At 46.9% G+C, this 15000-nt stretch overlaps 1 protein-coding gene across 5 annotated transcripts in view; it reads left to right on the top strand.

The window, feature by feature from the left end:
• LOC125041661 (nuclear factor interleukin-3-regulated protein-like) overlaps nt 1–13428 on the top strand; it is a 115380-nt gene extending 101952 nt beyond the window's left edge. For 2 of the 5 annotated variants that reach the window (XM_047636809.1, XM_047636813.1), the window contains one exon: nt 11569–13428. In XM_047636809.1, coding sequence (XP_047492765.1) covers nt 11569–13091 — 1523 coding nt within the window. In that variant the 3' untranslated portion in view covers nt 13092–13428. Of the gene's footprint in view, nt 1–2060; nt 2219–3118; nt 3295–8925; nt 9172–11568 lie in introns of those variants that run through there. The other 3 variants (XM_047636811.1, XM_047636810.1, XM_047636812.1) reach the window with 3 other exon arrangements.
• The last annotated feature ends 1572 nt before the right edge of the window (nt 13429–15000 follow it).

Genomic DNA, 15000 nt, shown 5'->3' with positions numbered 1-15000 from the left:
GGGGGGGGAGGGTCAGTTTTTTCTTGTTTCTTGTGTCTGTTTTTTTTTATATAGCTTTCATCAATTGGGAGAGAGAGAAGGAGAGAGAGAGAGAGAGAGAGAGAGAGAGAGAGAGAGAGAGAGAGAGAGAGAGAGAGAGAGAGAGAGAGGGAGAGAGAGAGAGAGAGAGAGAGAGAGAGAGAGATAGAGAGAGAGAGAGAGAGAGAGAGAGAGAGAGAGAGAGAGAGAGAGAGAGAGAGAGAGAGAGAGAGAGAGAGAGAGAGAGAGAGAGAGAGAGAGAGAGAGAGAGAGAGGAGAGAGAGAGAGAGAGAGAGAGAGAGAGAGAGAGAGAGAGAGAGAGAGAGAGAGAGAGAGAGAGAGAGAGAGAGAGAGAGAGAGAGAGAGAGAGAGAGAGAGACAAACACACACACACAGACACAGACACAGACAAACAAACTAACAGACAAAACTAACAGACAAGCAGAAACGGACAAAAATATATACATTTATAATTAAAAAGAGATACACATAAAACATAAAAGAGAGGCAGAGGGAACACAGGCAGAAACCCCAGCTACACTGTACATGTGTGTATGTCCAAGTCAATTTTACAGAATCAACAACAAAGGAAAGGAAAAAAAATGTGTTACACTGACAACAGGTGTTCGGACACGGGTTGAAGCAGGTGTTCCTCAAGCGTCCTATTAAAAAAAGGGAACTTGTCTTTTATATAACGGACGTAATCATACTTGAACCGTAGCTGATGGTACAAAGCATTGCGAAGAGAAATGGGGAGAAAATGTTAAAGCAAAATGTGTAAAAGTTGATGTGTGTGTATATATATATTTTTATCATTTTATTTTATTGATTTGTTTGTTTTCGGTCTCCCTTTCTCTCGTTCTTCGTCTGTCTCTCTCACTCCTTTCAAACATCTTTGTATTTCTGAATCATTCTCCCTATTTGGGAAACTTTTCTCTCCTCTCCCTCTCTTTAGTGTTCTCTATTTCTCTATTTATCTCTTTCTTCCAATTCTCTTTCTCTTTTATCTCTATAACACTCCTTCTCGACCCCCCCCCCTCACGTTTCTCATCTGTCTCTCCTAATTTCTCCTTCTATCCTTCCTCCTCTCGTTCGTTCTTTTTACAGTTCTTCCTCGCTTTATCCTTCTCCCCTTCTCCCTCGTGTGTTCCGGTCCACGAGAGCCTCGGTCATGACTCTCAAGCACTTCCGGTGATGACGTAATCGCGTGTATGAATGTATGAGTGTTCCTGTGGACTCGCGTGTGAACTCTCAGGCCTCTGCGTTGATAGTATAGTTTTATTACGTCCATGTTTGTAATTGTTGTTTGTTGTCATTGTGTTTGTTTTTTCCTTGTCGTAACTTCACAGCGATAATACGCAAAACGTACGTTTGTTCAGCCCCCGCATATCAGACTTCCTGTTTTTTCTTTCCTTCTGCCGCCACATATCTCCGGCGATGTCACGCCATCTTCCGGTCGTCTTATCCTCTAAGCGCTTCGAAAATAGTTCATACAACTCCTTATAAAAGTCCTTCCTCTGCGCCGGTGTCCTGATTACGTCAGGAATCCCCCGAATTCTTTATTTTCTTTTTTTGTGTTCATATTTCCGGCTGAGAGTTGTCGAGCGAGTGACCCGGGCCAGCGTAGCAACGTGCGGGCTCCCCCCTCCTCCTCTCTCCCTCTCGAGAAGCCCCTCCCCTCAGACTCCTTTCGCCCCGCCCTACTTTCCTCGCAAGAGCTTAACCTCTCGCTCTTCCTGAGTTGTCAAAATAAAGAGAGACTTCTTCTCAAGCTTTCCGTAGTGTAATATCTCCTCCCGTGATGATTTAAGTCGAGATGGGGGGAGATTAGCGGCTTTAGAGTAGGCATTGTGTACACAGGCATCTGTCAACCTGTTCGAATTACGCAACGCGGCTTCCCGGGACACACGGTGACGTCACTAGGCAACGTAACAGAGCCTTATCCATGACGTCACGCGAGTCCCGCCCCCTTCGCCCGGTGCGCATGTGTGATTGGCTAGAGCCACTAGAGCGGGCAAAGCGCTCGAGAACATATAGTATACAAACCTTCTTTACCAGAGTTTAGTTTGGAGCGCGAATCCTCTGGTGATACAACTCAGTGTGTAGTCCCAAGCTAACATAGACGTACCCCGTGGTTTTGACTTAGCCACCATCAAGGCCTTTTCGGAAGGCTGAAACTTCACTTTATTTTCTTTAGTGGGTAAGTTCAATCGGAGTTCTGCCTGTACACCTGCTGTTGATTGTGCCCGTTGCGAATAGGTGGAAACTTATTGTTTATTATTATCATCATCGTTAGAGTGGTTGCGAGTGTTGGTGCTTTATCGTGCTGGTGGACCGAGTGGAAAGTGCAGTCGAAAGCTGGATGGATGTAGGTTGCATGGTTGGATGGTTGGCAGCTGAAGACGTCTGCCAGCTGGAGGAGGAGGAGGAGCGAGAAGAGAAGAAAAGAAAAAGGAGGTGCAGGAGGAGGAAGAGAAAGCGGCGAAGCCACGCTCCAGCGGCTGTGAACTTGATTTCCTCGGCGGGCCATTGCTGGGCCAGGGTCACAGGCCCTTTGCGAGACGTGAACTTGAGACGCCGGTGGAGAAAGAGACACAAAGAGACACCGCGAAAAAAGCGCCGAACGACACGAACCTTGAACCCATCGGAGGCAAGCGGGCGTGACGGACCCGTGACAGCAGGACCGATGGAAACTCGGATCGCAAGAGGAGGCGGAGGCGAGGAACTGGGTCATGAGAGAGGGAAGAGAACCATGAGGGAAAATCGTGAGGCAGAGCAGAGGCACTCGTCAGCTGTACCTCCGGCGTGCGTCTTCAGTTGTCTCCGGCGGGTTGCACGATGCAGTTGCATGATCAGCAGTAGCAGCTGTGAGGAAGATACACTGTGACATCGAGTTGGACTTACGTTATTCCAGCAGGAGGCACTACAGTGGAAGGAGTCCTCGTGCATGGACTTATACCTGGAGCTTTAATGGACTTCGACTCAAGTCCAAGTGCTGACAGTGACAGAAAAAAATAATAACTTAGTGAATGTGCATTTACTTTTCGACTTCGTGAATGGAAACACGTGCGTGACTGTGAATAAGAAAATTTATCGGTTTTCTTTTGTGTAAAGAAACATTGTGAGTCTCAGAAACAAGACACTGCGCAAGAGATTGTGTTAAAACATTTTTCCGGTAACAAGAATAAAAAACAAAACAAAAAAACTTGACGTTCAACTCACTACACTGTTTTGGAAGACCTACAGCCAAGATGACGGCCATCATTCATAGAAGCAGTAAGTGTCAACGGAAGCTCATGGGGAGAGCGCCATGAAAATGAATATGGAAAATGAATGAATTTGAAAAGAAGTAAATTTTGTTCTGAATAATAAGATTAAAAGAAAAATAGCAAAACACGAGCGGAAGTCAAACATTAATAGTACAGTGATGACTTCGCGATGCGGGGTAAAACCACGTCGACACTCCTTAAAACTTCTCCTCTGCATCCTCCTCATCCTCCAGAGTTCACAGGCTGTGACGTCGAACCTTGCATCCGCTCTGACGTCTGCCAGCCTTGTTGTGACGTCTTTATAGGACTTCGGTGTGTGTGTGCTTCGTGTGATTGTCTTGCCCCTTGGCTGTGTATGTCTGTGTGATTGTTGTTATATTTATCTAATGTTATTTTTATCTTTCTTGTCTTTCCTCTATGGTTGTGAGGGTTTTCTTAGTGTGTTTCGGGATTGCGTTTGTGTGGAGAAATGTTTTTGTTCGAACTGAGAGTTTATCTGTTTTGGATTTTGGATTCTTCTGCATGGTTTCTTGTGTCGTTACGAAAATTCTTTACACCAGATAATTGCAGTGACATGACCATGCATACCAATACCCACCCAAATAGCACGATACAATTCATACACTTACATTCACACTTACACTGACACAGACACACACACACACCTACACACTTACACACTTACAAACTTACTTCAAGAACGATTTCATGCTTCAGAAGCGATCCTTCTCGAATCTCGGACATGCACGTGTCCCGCAGACTAGCTGGCCTGGTCTGCTGCTTGGCCTGGCTTCCTTGTGCGTTGTCTCAAGGCCGGGCCAGCGAGGTGAAGGAAGGGGGAATCGAAACGTCATTGCCTTCACCGCTGCAGGATTTAGTTGCTTGTTTAAGTTGATGTGCGAAGGATAAGTGGTAGGTCTTGCCACTTCCCGTCTGATAGTTTCTTCCTCTAATTTCCTTCTCTTCTAATTTCGATCTTTCTCTCTGGATATTTCTCTCTCTTCTCTATTCTTCCCTATTTTTTCTCTCCCTTCTTTCTTTTTCACTCCACATCTTCCTCTTTCTGTTTCTCTCTCTCTCATCTTTGAGCTTGACTCCCTGCAAGAGGAAGTGATTAGTTATCTATCAATCGCTGAGAGAGAGAGAGAGAGAAAGAGAAAGAGAAAGAGAAAGAGAAAGAGAAAGAGAAAGAGAAAGAGAAAGAGAAAGAGAAAGAGAAAGAGAAAGAGAAAGAGAAAGAGAAAGAGAAAGAGAAAGAGAAAGAGAGAGAGAGAGAGCGAGAGGCGTGTACGATAACCTTATCTCGCCTGCCTTGATTGTGGGGGGAGGGAGTGAGGGGGAGACCCGCAATCTTCACTCAGCCTTCGGGTCTCGTGCGGGTCACTCGGTACGGCCAGCTCGGACGTCGCGTTGGAGGGCAAGGGTGGGAGGTGAGATGAATGGGGTATGGGGTGGATGAGGTATGGGGTATGGACACTGGGATGGTTGGGTCCTGGGGTGGATGGGAAGGAGAGAGGGTAGGGGTAAGGGGGCATAGGGTTGAGAGGGTGGCAGAACGGCTGTGTGGTTGGTACGTGCCCAGACGCACCTCTTAAGATGACTTCAGCATTCGCCCAACAAAAATAAACGGAAAGTTAAGAAACTGGACATCCCGTCACAGCACGTACTCATACAGACAGATGGAGGAAAAGAGAGAATCAAGAAGAACGAGGAAAAGAAGGCGAGAGAGAGAGAGAGAGAGAGAGAGAGAGAGAGAGAGAGAGAGAGAGAGAGAGAGAGAGAGAGAGAGAGAGAGAGAGAGAGAGAGAGAGAGAGAGAGAGAGAGCAAAAAAGCTCGCCGTGCAGAGACCCGAGGCTCCGACGCCCTAAAAATAGCCTTGACAGTTGGGTTACTCAGCGAGCAGCGCGCGGCGGCGGCGTCTCATGAATGCCAAAAGTATTCGAGAAAAATATCCCAAGAGTTGCGGCATCGCGACAGCCCCCGCCAGCATTTTCTTCTCTTATCCTTCTTTCTCTTTTCGTCGTCTCCTCCTTCTTCGTCTTCTTCTTCATCCTTTGTTATATCTTTTCCTGTTCCTCTCCTTCTTCTTCTTCTTCTTCTCCTCCTCCTCCTCCTCCTCCTCCTCCTCCTCCTCCTCCTCCACCTCGCCTCCTCCTCCACCTCGCCTCCTCCTCCTCCTCCTCCTCCTCCTCCTCCTCCTCCTCCTCCTCCCTCCTCCCCTCCTCCTCCTCCTCCTCCTCCTCCTCCTCCTCCTCCTCCTCCTCCTCCCTGGGCCGAGCCGTTCTTGTTACGTCATGAGACCCATTGCACCGAGCGGCGGCGGCGAGCCAAGGCGTCCCATTTCAATTCGCTCAGCTTGGCGTTCTTTCTTGTCTCTCTCTCTCTCTCTCTCTCTCTCTCTCTCTCTCTCTCTCTCTCTCTCTCTCTCTCTCTCTCTCTCTCTCTCTCTCTCTCTCTCTCTCTCTCTCTCTCTCTCTCTCTCTCTCTCTCTCTCTCTCTCTCTCTCTCTCTCTCTCTCTCTCTCTCTCTGTCTCTCTCTCTCTCAATGAATATTGCAAATTACAAATATCTCAATATGCATCATGAAAAGATGGAAAGAAGCGAAGAGGAAAGCGAGTAAATAGCAGCAACAAAATAAACAATAACGAAAGAGCATGAGCGAGAGAAGAAGCAAGAAACCGAGAGTAAGAGAGATAAAGCGAGAGAAAGAGAGAAGAAGCGAGAGAAAGAGAGAAAAAGCGAGGGAAAGAGAGCGAGCGAGGGCGAGACACGCGACCCCAGTGGCACGTGTCCCCCCTCCCCCCCCCCGCCGGCCCTTCGCCCGACCAGGCCTCCTGTGCCCCCCCCCCCTCCCTACGCTACTCACTTATAACGGTCTTAGTAGCAAGAGAAGGAGGAAAGAAGGAGGAAAGGAGAAGGAAGGAGGAAGGAGAGAGGAAGACTATTAGATTATTAGAATTAAAGTACCATAATTAATGATAACATGAATAATAGCACAGATGAATAAAAGAAAACATGAAGCAAAGTGAAACTGATTATACAATTTTCTCTCAACGACGAGGGTTATTCATACCTTACGTAAAAAAGTTACCTGAGAGACCTACATGATTCAGGGGGACGTTGCTTATATATATAAATATTTGTTTTATCCTTTTATGAAGAGCTTTCATAATCATCATATATTTTCTCCTTAATCTTTTTCTCCTTTTCTCCTCCCTCCTTCATCGGAATATTCGTCCTGGCGCGTCTTCTTCTTCTTTCCGTTTTCATTATTCTCTGTTTTTCCAATTCTCTTCTGCTTCTCTTTCGTTTTCTTCTCACATTTTATTCACTTCTTCTCATCACGTGTGCGTTCGGCTTCGTTGAGTGAAGATCTCACAAGTTCAGATCTCTTAAGTAACATCTGTTCGTTTGTGTTGCGTAAGGCCAAGGTGCGACGCCCTTGTCCCATTCCGTAGGAGAGTTTCTGGCTTCGGCTTCGCTCCTCCTCCTCCTCCTTTTCCTCTTCTTTTTAATCCTCTTTATTTCTCTTCTTTCTCGAGTTCTTATTCTCTTTGGAGTCTTTCCCCCTCTCATTCTCTTCCCTTCTTTTTTTTCGTCTCCCCCCCCTCGTCCTCTCTCTCTCTTCTTTCTCCTCCATTTTCTTATCTTTCTTATCCTCATCTTCCACGTCCACCTCCTCCTCCTCCTCCTCCTCCTCCTCCTCCTCCTCCTCCTCCTCCTCCTCCTCCTCCTCCTCCTCCTCCTCCTCCTCCTCCTCCTCCTCCTCCTCCTTCTCCTCCTTCTCCTCCTCTTCTCCTCCTCTTCCTCCTTCTCCTCCTCCTTCTCCTCTTCCTCCTCCTCCTCTCTGACCCGTTAACCTTTGCCTGATTCAATGTAGGTCGGGAAGCTTAAACAGCCGCTTATGGTGCAACATGTCGGAGCTGTTTGATGCAAAGCACTGTCGAGTTTGTGGCTGTTTGAAAGCAATCTGGGCCAGGGGAGCATCATCACTGAGGATGGATGGACGGGCCTCTATTCTTATATCATTATTTATCTTTTTTTTTTTTTTTTTTTTTTTTTTGTTGGGCGGGAGGGAGGATTTCCGTTTTTTTTTATTCTCTCCCGATCTCTCTCTCTCTCTCTCTCTCTCTCTCTCTCTCTCTCTCTCTCTCTCTCTCTCTCTCTCTCTCTCTCTCTCTCTCTCTCTCTCTCTCTCTCTCCCTCCCTCCCTCCCTCCCCCTCCTTCCCTTTATCTTCATCGCTTTCTCTCCCTCTTCCTACCCCCCCCCCACTCCCCCACCGCCACCCACGGACGCTTTCACATGGAGACAAGAGCCAGTCGATATTGGCATCTCACGTGAGCTGGGTGTCACGTGACCCGCCCGGCTTTACCTTCCTTTATACAACATCCTCCTCCTTCCCCCCCTCTCCCTTCTCCCCTCCCTCCCCTTTCCCCTTCGCCTTCCCCCGCCTTTCCCCCCCTAGCCTCCCCCTCACCCGATCCCCCCACCTTCTCCTCCCTCTTTCCAGTTTTCTTCGAACGCTTTCCATCCTCCCCCCCTACCCCAACCCCATCCCCATCCCATCCCATCCCATCCTTACCTCCTCCGCTCTCCCCCTCCCCCTCCCCCTCCCCCTATTGAAATTCAAAGGAAGACCGAGCTGCACAAACAAGTTGCAAACACGTTTTCTCTCTTTTCCAAAGTCGAGGCTAGAGTCGAGATTGATCGTAGTCCCACGCGAAAGCTCTTCTCTCTTCTCCCTCCACCTCTCTCTCTCTCTCTCTCTCTCTCTCTCTCTCTCTCTCTCTCTCTCTCTCTCTCTCTCTCTCTCTCTCTCTCTCTCTCTCTCTCTTCTCTTCTCCCAGCGTCATGGCACTCCAAACGCTGGGTGGAATCTTGGCGAAAAGGGACAGCAAATTTACCTTCTTTTCGATTCTGCGCGCTGAGGTAAAGGGAAGGGTTAAGGGAAGAGAGGAAGAGAAAAGGGGGAGAAAGAGAAATAGGGAGAAAAAGAGAAAGGGAGAAGGAGAGTAAGAGAGCGTCCTGCGTTGCTTCATTTATATTGTGTAATGAATGGATATTATGCAATCGAGCAGGGATGAGGGGAGGGTAGCGGAGACGAAGCCAAAGTCGAGTTCATGCGCACTCGTCCGAACCCTCGTGTTGCATCATCGCTCTCGCTCCATTTTGTCCTTTGCTTCAAGGATTCCCATATTGCTTCGGACGCTTGTCTTTGCTCTTGGGCGCCGTCATGGTACATACTGCGTTCCTTTATATAGAAAAAAGAGGAAAAAGATGGAGAGACGCGAGTGAGGTACATAGCAATAATGACGATACTCGCCAGTATTTTCTCTTGAGATTACCCTCTATTCTTTGTGGTTCTCGTATTTTCTTCCATCCATTATGCAAGTAAAAGACACCCCCCTTACCCGCCCATATGCTAAGACAGTTTCCCACAACGAACCGAAAAGTAGAATATAAAATACTAAGTATCTCAGACGGGCCTGCTGGCGGGGAGAAGTTACAAAACAAAGTAGTAGCGTGCTGAGGACAGCAACTAACGCCATCAACCCCCTCCCCCCCACCACATCACCCCCCACACCCCCTTTTAGAGGTCGTCGCTGCCGGGGAAGTTAGTACGGCAGTGTAGTAGACGCCGCAGTCGAGGAGGGAAGGCGAACGCACACACGAGCGCGCACCTACGCTCTCATGACTGAAGTTTGACTGAAAATTTTGGCGAGCTGAAGTCTAAGTCGACTGAAGTCCTTGGTTGAGCTTTCGTCTAATCCGAGGCTGCTGTACTGAAGTCTGGTTTGATTGGATTATGGTTTTGCTTTGACTGAAGTCTGATGAAGTCTTTTCACTTTCGGACGACGGGAAAACGGGAAACCGAGTCAATGTAAGTTAGTCCCTTCGTCTCCTCGTTATTCATTTATTGTACTATTTATTTGTTTATTTGTGTACCTGCCTCTCTAAAAGGGAGAAGCATTGAGTGTATTTTTATTTTTATTTTTTTGTGTGTGTGTGAAGTTCAAGTATCTAGTTGATTCCAGTTTTATTTTTGACATGGTTGTATAATTAGAAACTTGGTTGAACGTTAGGTAACCTTCGGGTGGATGCCATGTTTCCGACTGGCTTGCAATGGCCTTGTCTTCGACCCCGGAAAGTACGGAATCTCGTGCGGGGAAAAAAACGCTATTTTTTATTCTTAGCACTGACGCTATCTCGCTCCATAACGCTGCCAAAAATCCCAAAATAAACCTGGTTAATCGAAGTTATCAGAAGAATGAGTCACCGAAGAGGATTCGAGCTCGGGGCCGAAAGATCACTGTTATTTTAAAAGCACTGGGCAGGAAGAGAATCACGAAATGGAGACGAGTTGCTTTGGCCTGCCCGCCGCCCGTCTGGCAGTCCGAACACATTCGTACCCAGGCAGAGGGCGTGGGTGTTGGGTGGGTGAGTGTATGTGTGTGCGTGTGTGTGCTTGCCTGTGCTTGCCTGTGCTTGGAGGTGTTGCTAGAGGCACTTACGTCACTGCCTTCATGAGCCTAAGAAGAGGAAGGAATGGAGGGGAGGGGGGGAGGGGGTTGAGGAAGAAGGGAGGGATAAATTAGATAAATGTATATCTGGCAGTGGCTGTGCTTGCGTCGGTGGGCAAAGGGGAGGGAGAGAGGGGGAAAGGGAGGGAGGGAAAGAGAGAGAGGGGGGGGGGGAGAGGCGTGGCGATGCAGGACCAAGGGAAGGCAAGGAAAGGAGAGGGCTATGGAAAAGGGAGAAGAAGAAGATGATGAAGAGAGAGAGAGGCAAGAGAGAGCAAGTGATGGTCCCCTCTCACCCTACAGCATTCCCTCCCCTCCCCCCCCTTCTCCCACGGTTTGTTACCTTAGCAACAGGTCATGCACGACTACATGACCTTTCCCAGACGTGTTAATTAGCTATCCGTCACCCTCCCCCTTCGGATTAGGTCACGTGACATCTGTTGTGATGACGTAATCTAATTCCTATCGTCCTTATGCGCTTCGTTATTCTTCGTTATATGTTGTTTGTTGAAATCGTATCTTCATTTCGTAAGGAGGAAGGAAGATACGGGAACGTTTATGATTTATGAATAGCTATCTTCGAGTGGATTGTTTTGAATATTGTTGCTACGTCTTGATCTTGATCTGTTCTTCTTTGGCTTCTTCTCTTTCTTTTCTTCTTTTTTCTACTTTTTCCTCTTTGTCTCTTTCTTCATCCTCTTCTCCTTCCTCCACGTCTTTCTGGTTCTTGCAGTATCTGTTTTCTCTCCTCACCTTCGTATGGGTTGCAATGCAGGCGATGTTGCAGTCGTGCACACCCGTTGCGGGGCCTCACAAGGGTCGGCGTCCCCAGATACATTCACGTACGCACGCACGCACACGCGTATACACCAGTTCATGCGCACGTACATAGACGCTACATGTTGACACGCATGAAGAAACGGAAAGTCATCATTCACAGAATACATAGAAACTCGCAAAGATATACAAACATAGCAAACCCAACAACAAGCATAGATACACACAACACAGTTCATATATACAATCTCCACACACACACACACACACACACACACTATCCTACACGCACACAGATCCCACACGCACACAGATCCCACACGCACACAGATCCCACACGCACACAGATCCCACACGCACACATAAACGACGCACACACAGCCACCAACGCACAGACGAACACATCATGTAACCAGCTAACCCCTACCGGAAGTGTAGTCCGTCGGGGTGCATTCTTGCAGTGGTGTTGCGTCGCTTCTCTTTCGGTGTGGATGTCCTTTTGATCGACCTCCTATTCTGTTTTAAACTCGGAACGTTGAACACCAGACGGGTGGCTATCATACCTTAAGGGGTTGGGAGGTTGGAGGGATGAAAGTGCTCAGCAGGTACAACAAAGAGTTTTATAACCAGCCCCCCTCCCCCATTCGTGCTCCTCCCCCCTCCTCCTCCTCCTCCTCCTCCTCTCCTGTTGCTCCCTCCTCCCCTCTCTCCTCCTATCCTGTCCTCCTCCTCTTCCTATCTCCTCTCCCTTCTCATGCCCCTCCGTCAACTACCCTGCTGTTACGTAACATTATCTCTCGCTATCAGACCCCGCCAGTACCACATCCTCTGGGGCTTTAATACAGGGTGAAACTTTAGAAAATGATAAAATCCTAACTCTTTTATGCATCGGTAGAACATAAGTTACTATTTTAGGAATAGTGTTTAGGCACGTGTTCTTTGTGTCGCCGCCACTAACGAGCTCTTTCTTTGTTCCGCAGATGTTCTCCAGCATCAAATTATGGTTGCTGAGACGGTGAAGTACCCGGTGAACTACCCGGCCCTCATCCCGCTGTCGCCATCCGTGGCGGGCCTCGGCTACAACACGTGCTCGTCCTCGCTGCTGCACGCGGCCAACTACTCGCCCAGCCACATCATGGACGCCAAGGCCTCTTCACAGCTGCAACAGCCTCAGCAGCAACAACAACAGCAGGCGGCCCAGCAGCAGGCTCAGCAGCAGGCGCAGCCGTCGCAGGGCCTGCAGGGTGGGCAGGACACACCCGTAGGCTTGGGCGCCCCCGGCCTGAGCATTCCCTCCACGCTGGAACTCGCCGCGCAGCTCCGCAAGAAGGATATCTTCACGCAGCGCAAGCAGCGCGAGTTCATCCCCGAGAACAAGAAGGACGAGTCGTACTGGGACCGGCGGCGCCGCAACAACGAGGCGGCCAAGCGGTCCCGCGAGAAGAGGCGCTTCAACGACATGATCCTCGAGCAGCGCGTCGTTGAGCTCTCCAAAGAGAACCACGTGCTCAAGGCTCAGCTCAACGCCATCAAGGACAAGTACGGCATCCTGGGCGAGACGCTCATCAACATGGACCAAGTGATCGCCAACATGCCACAGACGGAGCAGATCCTCAACAAGCGGACCAAGTTCTCGCAGGCGCTCATCACCCTGGGCAGCCCCCCCTCCGTCACGTCGCTCCTCAGCCCCAGCGGCAGCTGCGCCTCCAGCCCCCCGCCCCCCAATGCCCACTTCCAGGACCCAGAGTCTCCCTCGCAGTACTCCCACTACGCCCCGCCCGTCCAGATGGACGACCACGAGAGCCCCTACGACGCGCCCTCGCAGCAGTACCCACCGACGTCCGCGAGCGACCTCTACCACAGCCAGAACGCCCTTAACCTCTCCGCCCGCACGTCCACGTCGTCGTCGTCGCACTCGCCGTCGTCCCACATGGACTACTCGCCCAGCGACGTCGAGCTGTCGCGTCGCTCGCCCATCAGCGAGGCCGGCTCGTCGCTGCCACACAAGCTTCGCCACAAGAGCCACCTAGGCGACAAGGACGCCGCGCAGTCGCTGCTGGCGCTGCACGGCATCAAGACGGAGCCGCACGACGCCCACCACGAGGCCGCCGAGGACTCCGTCGGCTCCTCGGACGAGCGCGACTCTGGCATCAGCTACTCCTCCTCCTCGCCGTGCTCCGACTACCACCGGACGTCGGACACCAGCTCCTCGCCCATCTCCAACAGCAGAACACAGCCGAGCCTGCCCATGCAGCACTACCAGCAGCAGCAACAGCACCATCACCACCACTCCCACCACCACCACCAGCAGCACCCACAGCAGCAGCAGTCGTCCCCCCCACAGCAGCAGCAGCAGCAGCACGGGGACGCCGAAGACAGCCTGGAGTACGAGAACACACACCTCAGATCCGAGCTGGAGCGGCTGGCGAGCGAGGTGGCGACCCTCAAGTACATGTTCGTGCGCAGACCGCGCTCCGAGACGGACTCGGACGGGTCTCGCTGAGGACGCGGCCGCGGCGGACACCTTCTCCCCTCCGGTGTGTGAGTGCGTGCAAAAGTGAGTGTGGCTGTGAAATGGGCGTGCGAAACCGCGCCCATGTGACGTGGGCGGCCCGTGACGAGTGTGATATTCACACGACGACGGACGAACTTAATGCCCGTGACTCGAGAGCGCCCGAAAAGGCTCCTCTCGACTATTTTATTCTGACTACTTTTAATTATTCATAATATTATTATTATTGTATACGTCAAGCAGATTGTACCTATGTATTTTCTCTGAACATATACAGACTGTAAATACTTTTGTGCCATTAGAAATTATATGTTTTGTGATCCTCTTGCATCTATCGTTTTATAAACCCCTGTCTACCATGATTTTGAACTTCACCAACCAAGCTAAGCCAAAGTTGAAAAAAAAAATAAAGTAGCAATTTAAAGTATACTGAATTGCCATTGCCATTTATACAAACAATTATTACACATACTTTCAACAATTGAATTTATTAAAAACACAAATAAAGTAGGAAAAATGTAACGAGAATACATTAAAATTAATATTCACTTTAAAATCAAAGACAAAAAAAAAAAAACACGGAATTCATAATAAGAAACAGGCTTTGGTAACATTGAGAAATATATATATATATATATATATATATATATATATATATATATATATTAAAAAAATAATAATACATATAACAAGAAAACATTTAATTATTTACTTAATACAAAAAAAAAAAAAAAAAAAAAAAAAAAAAAAGAAGATTATATAAAACCATCACACAGAACCCCACTGTTGGAAGGAAAAGATAAGAAATAAGAAAAAAAAGAAAAACACCAAATTAATATAAAATACACGAAAATAGCTGATAACATGACATCGGAGATAAGAATAGGAAAGATAAAACAAAACTTTATCCATCATTATCACACAGCAATCAGCCTGATAAAGACGACTTATCGAAACAGTAATACACCTAATGTGAAATAATATTACGGAAAAAATACGAGAGATACAACGATACAGAAAGTTCACATTTATCAAGAGTAATTAACAGCTGAATTAAGCTATCACAACAACACCGTAGATACTATTTACAAAGATAATTTACAAACGGATCGAATTGCAATGAGATAATAATAAGAGTATTTTTGTGACAAGACTTAAAAAGGGATAAAAAACAATGATAACGAAAAACATATATTAGCATTCATGAAATATATAATACAGATACGTGTATTCTCTACTCAAGCTGGCGTGATCTGAACCCAAATTAGGATTCTATAAATAGTAGTGTTTATATCAATATTGCTAATGTTAGTAATATCAATAATAATAGAAAATTGTAATGTTAATAATGATAATAATAATAATGATAGTAATAATAATAATAGTAATAATAATAGTAATAATAATAATAGTGATAATAATACTGATAATAATAAAACATCAATAATAATAATAATGATAATAGGAATAACAAGAACAACAACAGCAACAATAATAATAATAATTATAATAATAATAATAATAATGATAATGATAATGATAATGATAATAATAATTATAATAATGATAATGATAATGATATTAGTAATAATTTTAATAACGACAATGATAATAAAGATAATAATAATAATGATAGAGATAATAACAGTAATCAAGTCAAAGTAAGGATTATAATTATACTAGTAATGGTAATAATATTCATGATAATAAGAATAATTGTAACAAAAGTAATGATAATAATAATCATAATAAAGATTTTATTATTATTAAAATGATAATGGTGATGATAATGATAATGATAATAATTATAGAAATGATAATAATAATGATATTAATAATAATAATAATAATAATGATAATAATAATAATAAGGATGAGAATAATAACAACAACAACAACA

Source organism: Penaeus chinensis, chromosome 31, assembly GCF_019202785.1.
Source record: "Penaeus chinensis breed Huanghai No. 1 chromosome 31, ASM1920278v2, whole genome shotgun sequence".
Taxonomy (NCBI): domain Eukaryota; kingdom Metazoa; phylum Arthropoda; class Malacostraca; order Decapoda; family Penaeidae; genus Penaeus; species Penaeus chinensis.
Note: the sequence above shows the minus strand (reverse complement) of the source record. Positions and strands in the feature narration are given on the sequence as shown.